At 37.6% G+C, this 10,779-nt stretch overlaps 1 protein-coding gene across 1 annotated transcript in view; it reads left to right on the top strand.

Moving 5' to 3' along the window:
• The window catches only part of LOC107589344 (laminin subunit beta-1-like), a 38,558-nt gene that overhangs the window by 24,493 nt on the left and 3,286 nt on the right, over nt 1–10,779 (top strand). The window contains exons 23-28 of the mRNA XM_016277759.1: nt 5,334–5,703; nt 5,792–5,976; nt 6,065–6,306; nt 9,886–10,092; nt 10,275–10,419; nt 10,508–10,757. Coding sequence (XP_016133245.1) covers nt 5,334–5,703; nt 5,792–5,976; nt 6,065–6,306; nt 9,886–10,092; nt 10,275–10,419; nt 10,508–10,757 — 1,399 coding nt within the window. The remainder of the gene's footprint in view (nt 1–5,333; nt 5,704–5,791; nt 5,977–6,064; nt 6,307–9,885; nt 10,093–10,274; nt 10,420–10,507; nt 10,758–10,779) is intronic.

Genomic DNA, 10,779 nt, shown 5'->3' with positions numbered 1-10,779 from the left:
TTTTCTATATATATATATATATATATATATATATATATATATATATATATATATATATATAAAATGATTTTTATATAATAGTATTATTATATAACAGCTTATGTAGTCTTGGTTATGACAGTAGTCCGAAAACTATTATTTTGTATTCTGAAAAATTCACACCAATAAAATGTGCACAATAAGACCAGGGAAATGTAATGATTTTAATTTAATTTTAAAAGGTAAATCTTGAATTTAAATGATCACTGCTGAACATTGAATAAACCCAGATAACGCAACTAAGCTCATCTTGCTGCCATTGCAAACACTGCAGATTTGTGCTGCCATTACCCCAAACCATAAAATCTGTAGGCAACCCAGTTTTGTAGGAATGTCTAGCAGAATGGAGAAGTCCTCGGCCCACTCTCTGATTCGCCCCAGATGTGCATGACCATGACGAGCTTGTGGGGGGATCTGTCCAAGCCTCGCAATACCCTCTCTACTCCCACAATGCACCTTTGTATTCGTGGGCTTCCCCTTATGAGGCCATTAGTGTCTGCCGCAGTGCTTCTCCTCAGAAAAGAGGCTTTGTCCTCTCTCTGACTGTATTTGCGGCTGTGCAGACCATAACTTTGGAAATCTATTTGAACTCGATGAAGAATTTTCTGGTGCTTTTGAGATCTTGAACACAAGGGAAGTGCAGATTCTGATGGTATTCTGAGCATCGACTATCTACAGATCTCCTTCAAGATCATTGTGACGTATTGTTTTGTTAGACCTTCACCACAATCTCAGCCCAATTAACAGCTCATTATCAAGGGTGATGCATGTAAAATATGACCCAGCATCAGCATTACCATCACTTTACAAGTTGATGAAAGAGATTTCCAGTGAGTAACATTTCAGTTTGTTCACACAAAATGATATAAACAACTTTTATGGTACATTATTGAAATGACATGAAGGTAATCAAATGCAGATTTGTTTTTGCACAAACTATTCCTTTAATAAGCAATTTGGTCTTAAGCAGAGCAGGTTTTGGACTCTCTTTGAGCCGATAAAGTGGTGTGCTGACAGAGATCTGTTCCACTCCCACACCCCTCCGTTTGTTTGGAGAGTCCTGATGGAGCAGGAAGCCCCCCCGTGTTCCTCTAAAGATCCAGTTACCCCTCTATAACCCTCCTGTTGACTCACCCTCAGTATGCTCTTCCCTCTTCCAGCACAGCACTGAGCGTTTGTTCAGCTTGAGCTGTGCTTTATGTGGTTTCCTGTTAAATACTAGTTCGATAACCTTGTGAAATCCCAAGCTTTACGTTTTGTTTAACCACAACTGATTTCCTCAGAGATTTTATAGGTTGTACTTTAACTTTTTGTATAATTAGTACAACTTTTGTGTGCCTAGAGGTGTCGTCTGATCTGAATTCTGATCAATTATGGTGCTACATTTACATTGGTTCATTTAGCAGACAGTTTTATCCAAAGGGACTTACAATTGAGGAATGATGACTTGAAGCCTAAAAGTTAATTAAAAGTTCATGCTCTATTAGCCAAACAGTAAAACAAATTTGGTAAAATGTTCCTTAAACTCTAAAAGCCCTGGAAGGAATGATAGCCAGACATAGTTGTGTTCAAAAAGTGACGTTTCCTCCCATGCATTTTTGCAATAACCTTATCTGCATGGTGATGAAAAACAGATGGAAAGGATACATATATTCAGGGGTGCACATAAGTTTTTCGGTCTGGTTCTCATGAGAGCACCTAGAGATTTGGTTTGGTGCGGACACTGCACATAGTGTGACCTGTTAAATATAACTAAAAAATAAAAGTAAAAATGATGTAATTGTGCTTTATTTAATTTGGTTATTACAAAATAATAAATAAAGATTGATATTATATTATTTTAAAATAAAAAAATTAGTATTCAATAAAAATAGAATAATTTTATAGTACACTTAAAAATACAATGCTAATATTTACATTTACATTTTTTTCTTTTAGACTCTTTTCTTTTTTATATGAATTTTCAACATTTTTAAACCTAAAACCAGAAAGCTTTTATTTTGGCGAGTTGCCGGCAAGTAAGTATATTCACTGCCGGTTTTAGCGCTGCCGACTGAAGCGTGTCAGTGAACGAAATGTCACAGTTTCACGTTTTGCGCCAAAACCGGCAACGTAAAGCTTAGATTTAGGCTTTCTGTTTGAATGGAAATCTTATACAGTATTACAGTTAGTCAATCAAAAACAGTGCTTGTGCATTAACAACCGTCAACCATGTCAGTGCGCAAATCAGCGATTTGAACTTATTTACCTCGCACATTTTTTACTTTGGTCGCGCATGCACACCTGTGCACACACGCATACATTCCTGTATCAGACAGCCATGTAAAACATATATTTGTAAATGAAAAACTACTGACAGTTAGATTCGAAGTTACTGCAGATTTTTAGTTGGTTTGAGACTAAATTTATTTATAGAAATTGGATGTTGGGCATGCCGTGGCAGCTGCCCTCATGGCTGGTTACTGTTTACACAGATCTGGCAAATATATCACCAACCCAGAATTTGGTGAATTTTTTAAGGCATAATTTCCAAGAGTTTGTTAACACCGTCATGAATGTTTAACAGCAGTAAAATGGACTTTGTTATTACAGAAGTACCTCTCAAGTGGTTTAGTCTGGGAGACTGTGGTTTTCCTTCTCAGCTGGCATGTGATATGTTTTACATCCCCATGCCTTAGCCATATATGTCTATGTAAACGATTGCTGAGTACACAAACGCACTGTATTGCATTCAATCTTGTTTATTTTAGGCCTGCTTTTCAAAGGTTCATGCATTTCTCAAGGTGGCTTTTAAACAATAAAATGCAGATGTGTTCCTCGGGCAGTAAAAGCCTATCCTAGAATTGTTGTGTCAGTTGCTACTAAATACTTCCCATCACCAACACAAAAGCTCCTGCGCCTGTTACCGTCTCCAGGGGTCACATTCACTGCATTGTCCCAACAAGAAATGCCCCCGGTGCCGCCTGAGGCCCCCTGGATAATAGCAGGGATTAACCTCCGAGATAATTACCTATCTCTAGTACCTTGTATGCGTTAGTGGCCTTAGGTGAAGGAGTCTTTTCCTGTGGAATGTGTGTTTAATCACGTCACACTGGAATGTGTTTTAAGTAAACGAACCGTCCCAGACAGGGTCCCCTTTCAGGTATTGTATGTGTCACATATATTGTCCTGAATTCTCCTCGGGGGTCAAAAAAGTGCTGGTCTCTGGTTACCTGTTTACCTTTAAAAACATGCACTCTGTTAAAAATCCTAGTGAGCTACCAGCCTACCTAGGCAGCATCATTTTCCTGCCCTCTAATGCCAAATTTACACTACAAAGTTGGCACAGAAGCACTTCTGATCTGGCATTCATGTGTCTTTACACAGACTGCATAATGCAGCTCAGAGGTGGCATGAATGCATTTACACTGCAAATTTGATACAAGGAGATGTGGTGGGTCAGAGCAGGCATAAAATCTGGCTTTTATACAGCATTATGTCTTTACAGAGAAATTTAAGCAGGGACAGAGCAGCCTTAACATGTAAGCTGTGTAAAGATGTCTTAAGATAATTTGTTTTGGCCAAATTTTTAAGCATCGTTCAATGGAGAAGACTCCATGATGTGAGTTTTGTCTGATTTTGTATTTACGAATTGAATGAATGCCACCACAAAGTCGTAATTATGAATGTGAAACCTTGCGAATGCAAAGTTTGTTTTGAGCCCAGAGTTCATTTAACCTGACGTCGTAATTTCCAACTCATAAATGCTAACTTTTCAGTAGGGCTTGAACGCACCATCAGAATGATTTGTGCCATGATTTGTGCTGATATTTCACTCAGTGCTGAAAAGTATAGATAAAAGTTAGTTCAATCTAATTAAAATGAACTATTTCACAAAATATTTGGGAGTTCTATGTATTTTTACACTTATTAGAGTAGTACATTGTTAGCGTAGCAGCATGCTAATGCCAAACTATATTGGAATCAATTACATGTTGCATGAGGAGCACTATTGTTGTGGTTAACAGAATTGCTGCCTGTGTAGAGCATTCAAAATCAGTCACTTAAGCTACACATTTAAATAGGATGAAGGTATCTTTGTTGCAGTAGGCTGCTAGCTGTTAACTAGGTTTTGGAATAGTGCTAAACTTGTTAAAAATTGAATATGAGAAATAGATTATTTGACTGGTGAAAATGGTCTTGATGAAGGTTAATAAGGCCGTTACAACTAGAATATTCTGTGGATGAGTATGTTTGTTTGGCCTCATGTTAAGTCATTCCTAGCGTGGTGTTTGCTAAGTGTCTCGCCTGTCATTGTGGGGCAGTTATTGCCTTTTGTTCACCAAACACTCGCAGTGCAGTGCAGCACTAAAGTGCGCAAACAATCTTTTCCTTCATGCTTCCACTCCCACCACCTCCCCCTGACTCCATCGCTCACTCTTTCAGCTCCAGCCTAATAAGGTCACAGTAACTCAAAGTTTGCACTTGTTGACAGAAAATGCCACAGTCAATGAACGGTTGTCTTAAACATCTCGGTTCATTTCTTTTAGCCTTTCAAATGTTATTTTTCTAAAATCTGTGTCTTTCTGTAGAAATGTGGCCAAGCAATCTACCCAACTAATTATAGTAAATATAATAACTGAATCACCATTTTGCCAATGCTTTTATGCAAAACACAGCACAAAATTATCGAATTCTTAGTTAAAAATGTTGTAATTTCAACGTTTTATTTTTTTACTTCTATTATAAATGTTAATGATTTATTATTATTATTATTATTATTAATTCTTATAAATGAAAAAAATACTATTTACCCAATAATTTTGTGTATTTTGTGTATAATTTTTATTTTATTTTAACTCAACAACATGCTTAACTTTAAGTTATTTTAGTGTTATTTCTACATTATTACATATTTTGTCAATATTTTTGATTTGCTTTTCTTTTCTTTTTTGTCAGTTAATTTTAATTTAATTTTAATTTTAGTAATTTGGTTATGTGATTTTGTCATTTTTTTAATAGTTTCTTTCTTTCTTTTTTTTAATATTACCATTTAGGTTTAATTTATTTTTACGTTTTAGCTTCAGTGCCATTTTATTTTTCATTTATTTCCGGTCAGTAATTTTAATGCTTCAAATTAAACTTATTTCAGTTAGTTGCCAAGTTCAAGGTTTTTTTTTTAAATATCTTGATTTCAGCTTCATTTTGGTTAACAGAAATATTCTTAAGTTTAGTTAAGTTTAGTTTTAGTTAATAAGCCTGCGTTAAACTTCAGGTCCCTGTACTTAAACCTCAGTATTCCTGTATATTTTCAGCATGTGATTGTGACCCAAGAGGCATCGCGGAGCAGCAGTGCAACAAGGTCACAGGTCACTGCGTTTGCGTGGAAGGTGTTTCCGGGCCCCGATGTGACTCATGCGCTCGAGGCTACACGGGCGAGTTCCCACACTGCGAGCGCTGCCACCAGTGCTTCACCGAATGGGATGTAATTGTGGGCGACCTCACCAACCAGACCCACAGACTGGTCCAGAAAGTCAATACCATCAAAGCCGCCGGCATTACGGGACCCTACCAGGCCACCATCAATAATGTTGAAAGCAGCGCCAACTCGATCCGCAACATTCTGGCCCAGAATCCAGCCACTCAGCCTCTAACGGAGATCCAGGGACTTCTCGAACAAGCAACGTAAGTTAAGGCCTTTCTCAGGATGTGGAAGCAAGTGTAGATCCTTCTCATCAGGTCTCATGAGAATAATCTGTTTCTGTCTCTGAAGTGCCTTGATGGCTGAAATGAACACCAACCTTAACCTGACAGAGGAGACCTTGTCCGAGATCTCATCCGACAACAACAGCACGGACACCAAACTTAAGTTCCTCAAAGAAGAAGCTCAGAAACTGGAACAGACGGTGAAGGACCTTCAGAAGCAGGTGGAGTTTGTGAAGAATTCAGACATTCGGGGTGAGTAACATCACTCTAGATCTTGTAAAGCCCTTTTCATCAACAGTCCCAGACAATGCATCAATGCAACATTTTTTTCGATCCACAGGGGCCAGAGCCAGCGTGACTCAATACTATGAGCAGTCCCAGATGGCAGAGATCCGTGCGAATGCCTCCACCATTGACCCAGACAACCTGGTCAATCAGTCTGCCACCCTGCGGACAGAAACAGAGGACTTGATGAACCAGACCAAAGAAGAGTTCATTCAAAGGCAGGATGAGTTTGCGAAGAAACTGGACAACCTCGCTGGACAGCTGGAGACTCTGGACCTGACTGATCTTAGCGAGAAGGTAAAGCAGTCAACAGATTGATGAATATGGTCAAGAGCTTATCTAATCACTGACATACAGTAGTTTTAATTAGCAAAGTTTAGTTTTCAGAAACAAATCAATGTCACTTTCATGTTATATTTTTGTAAAAAATCATTGGAGATCCTCAGGCTTTTGTTTCTTTTTTGTTTCTTGTTGTCACATAATATTCTAAACGTTCTATTACATGTCGCAAATTGTTTGGCTCATTTAAGATAGGTGTACCGTTGCTGATTGAACTTATGTTTTTCCTTGGCGGATGATAAAACAAGTGAAAACCTAAGTAATATCAAGATACCAGAATGTCATAGAATTAGGGCAGGGCAATTTCGCAAAAAAAAAATTAATCTCTATTTTTTCAAAATGTTTGAGCAATTCTCGATTTTTAAAAAGATTTTAACTAGTCAATTTAAAAATGTAACTACAACATGATTCAAGTAAACTTTTCTTTATTAACCCTCTAGTTAAAGACAAATATATTCCAAGTGTCACCATGATACAAAAATTTGATTGATTTGATTTCCATTGCAGCGTCTCATGCATGAAACAGCAGTCTAAAAATGTGGTGCTCAAGTTAAAAGAAGTTCACTCCCATCTTCTTGCGTGTTTTTCTTATTCCACTGCCCACGTCGCATCTTTGTCAACACAAAAGCACATTCTGTGTGAATGGCACCTAGCGATATGAGCGCGTCACTCGTGAGCGGTTAAGCATTAGGCCGACATTCGGTTGGATCGTTCTTTTCTATGATCGTTATCATTGGCATAAAGTGTCTAATTCTAACATTTGGTATTACTTCTATTCAAAATTCGAATTAATCGGCAAAATCTGAAAAATCGCCCAGCCTTACATAGAGACTTAAGGGTGGGCCAGTAATCAAACTCCCAGAACACACTAAGAACTGCATAGCAATGAGTTTACAACTACCTAGAACCATAAATATAAATGCATAGATGCCTCATTAGTGGCTGTTTCTGTGGAAAAGTAAAGGTCGGTCCGTGAACACTCGAGAGCAAGATGATTGTGCGTCTGCAACTGTAGTTATATGCATATATGAAAACACGAGTAATTGGCTTCCAAAGTTGGATTACATTTTTCCGAAAAGTGTCCGAACATTTTCAACATTTTCCAAAAGTTCCAAGATGGCAGATGAATGTGGATTCTACCTATACATATCTATGCCTAGAACACCCTATAGATATGTAAAGGTAGATGCCATATTAGCGGCTGTTTCTGTTGGCTGCTATACATAAGCTATCACCATATTGAAATGGCCAAAGCAGGTCTGTGAACTGTACGTTGACTGTACGTTTGCAATCATATTTATCCGCATGCAGAGCTGGGTAGTAACTGATTACATGTAATCTGGATTACGTAATCAGATTCCAAAGATTAAGTACTTGTAATTAGATTATATTGTATTTTAAAATACTCTTTTCTGTCATCTGAACCGCTTTCACCTATTTACTTGAAGTTCCCCTGAGATTTTAAAATAAATATTTTAATAATTAAGTAACACATTTGCATGTTCACAGTTTTCTGACATTGGTTAATGGTGACATGACATGCAGGTAATCAAATAAATTTTTTTTAGTAAGTGATTGATTATTGTTTATTTTAATTTTTATTTTTTTATGATTTAATTAATTATTAGCTTTTCATCAAACTCGCAAATCCCCTGCAGTTCCTTTAATGTAATGTTTAATGCGATGGAATTTGTATGCAATGGTTAAATGGAATAAATTGTCTTTTATATCATTATGGTACAAGATTATCCTATTTAAATCAACGTGATAAATGAGTTAGGTCAAAGGTAATCAAAAAGTAGTCTGCTTATATTACCTGAAATGTATAATGTAATGGATTACATTACTAACTACAATTTTTGTCATGTAATTTGGAATCAGTAACAGACCAAAATTTGTACATTGCTCTGTATGCAACATCTATATGTGCAATAGACTTCAGCAGATGATTTTGCTAAACTAACACGATACAACAAGACGAAGCCGTTCGCTACCACAACATTTAAAGGGTACTATAGTTTAAAAAAACTGTAATATTGAGTTAATACATATTAAAAACACAAACCAAGACATTCTTACCTGTCAAAAAAAGTTTATCCAATTTCTTCAGGAATTTAAATTTCGGTGGTTTTTACAACCAGAGGCTGCACAATGTTGTGGCATCTTGAAACTCATTGATTTTAATAGTGAGTGACGACACATTGACCGTTCCAAGATGGCAGACGTGTTGACGTGTCTGGAGCGGTCGAATGTGGCATCTATCTACACATATGTATGCTAGTAACTGCACAGCAATGCCTAGCAATAGAATACCTAGCAAATGCATAGCAAAGCCTATGCAATCACACAGCATCATGGCAGTAGCTATGTTTCCATCACCCTATTTTAATGCACATTTTGAAGTTCTGTCATCTGAACCGCTTTCACCTATTTACTTGAAGTTCCCCTGAGATTTTAAAATAAATATTTTAATAATTAAGTAACACATTTGCATGTTCACAGTTTTCTGACATTGGTTAATGGTGACATGACATGCAGGTAATCAAATAAATTTTTTTTAGTAAGTGATTGATTATTGTTTATTTTAATTTTTATTTTTTTATGATTTAATTAATTATTAGCTTTTCATCAAACTCGCAAATCCCCTGCAGTTCCTTTAATGTAATGTTTAATGCGATGGAATTTGTATGCAATGGTTAAATGGAATAAATTGTCTTTTATATCATTATGGTACAAGATTATCCTATTTAAATCAACGTGATAAATGAGTTAGGTCAAAGGTAATCAAAAAGTAGTCTGCTTATATTACCTGAAATGTATAATGTAATGGATTACATTACTAACTACAATTTTTGTCATGTAATTTGGAATCAGTAACAGACCAAAATTTGTACATTGCTCTGTATGCAACATCTATATGTGCAATAGACTTCAGCAGATGATTTTGCTAAACTAACACGATACAACAAGACGAAGCCGTTCGCTACCACAACATTTAAAGGGTACTATAGTTTAAAAAAACTGTAATATTGAGTTAATACATATTAAAAACACAAACCAAGACATTCTTACCTGTCAAAAAAAGTTTATCCAATTTCTTCAGGAATTTAAATTTCGGTGGTTTTTACAACCAGAGGCTGCACAATGTTGTGGCATCTTGAAACTCATTGATTTTAATAGTGAGTGACGACACATTGACCGTTCCAAGATGGCAGACGTGTTGACGTGTCTGGAGCGGTCGAATGTGGCATCTATCTACACATATGTATGCTAGTAACTGCACAGCAATGCCTAGCAATAGAATACCTAGCAAATGCATAGCAAAGCCTATGCAATCACACAGCATCATGGCAGTAGCTATGTTTCCATCACCCTATTTTAATGCACATTTTGAAGTATCGCATGAGAAACGAGTGATGGAAACGCCAAATTTCGAATAAAATTAAATTCGCAACTTTAGATGGAAACCCGGCTAGTGAATTTTGCGTATGTAAATAGAAAAGCTTAGTTTTAACTTTGTGATCTCTCTCTGGATAGACATGTGGCAGTCCAGCTGGCTCAGAGAACTGTGCCGACTCCCCCTGCGGAGGCCTGAGCTGTGTGGATGGGGAAGGAAACAGGAAGTGTGGAGGAGAGGGATGTGATGGCCTCGCCACGCTGGCCCACAATGCCTGGCAGAAAGCCAAGGACTTTGACCTGGAGATTATGAGCGCTATGGAGGAAGTGGACAAGCTCTCCAAAATGGTGAGGTTTCTCAGGTGATACTGTATCTGCTGTTGATATGATAAAAGATTTTGCAATGCGTTTTTGTAGAGATATGCTTCCGTTTGGATCTTCTCACTGTTAGGCACTTGATAACTGCTGATTAATTTTGTGTAGACATTGTAGGATTTAAAGAATTTATTTTCTTTAATTTGTATGTTCAGGTGTCAGAGGCAAAGGTAAAAGCAGATGAAGCAAAGCTTAATGCTCAAGAAGTGCTGGCAAAAACCAATCAGACCAAAAAGCGTGTGGATGGAAGCAACGAGGAGCTACGCCAACTCATCAAACAGATCCGAGACTTCCTCACTCGTAAGAAACCCTTACAGGTTTCCTTGAGATAGGTTGCTTGGATGATCAGATCCTTGATTTTGAACTCTTACTCTATCTGCTTCTACAGAAGATGGAGCGGACCTGGAAAGCATCGAGGCTGTGGCCAATGAAGTTCTGCAGATGCAGATGCCCACCACTCCAGCCCAGCTGCAGAACCTGACCGCAGAGATCAGGGAGCGCGTGGGCAGCTTGACAGAAGTCGAGGACATCCTCAACCAGAGTGCTGCTGACATACTGAGAGCAGAAAGCCTGCTGGAACAAGCCCGCAAGGCCAGGTCTGAGATCTATTCAGTCATCTACATCAATCCCAGAGAACAGTTTGATATAGTAGGCACTTGT

This window comes from Sinocyclocheilus grahami, unplaced genomic scaffold (assembly GCF_001515645.1).
Source record: "Sinocyclocheilus grahami isolate Dianchi unplaced genomic scaffold, SAMN03320097.WGS_v1.1 scaffold115.1, whole genome shotgun sequence".
NCBI classification, from domain to species: Eukaryota; Metazoa; Chordata; class Actinopteri; order Cypriniformes; family Cyprinidae; genus Sinocyclocheilus; species Sinocyclocheilus grahami.
Note: the sequence above shows the minus strand (reverse complement) of the source record. Positions and strands in the feature narration are given on the sequence as shown.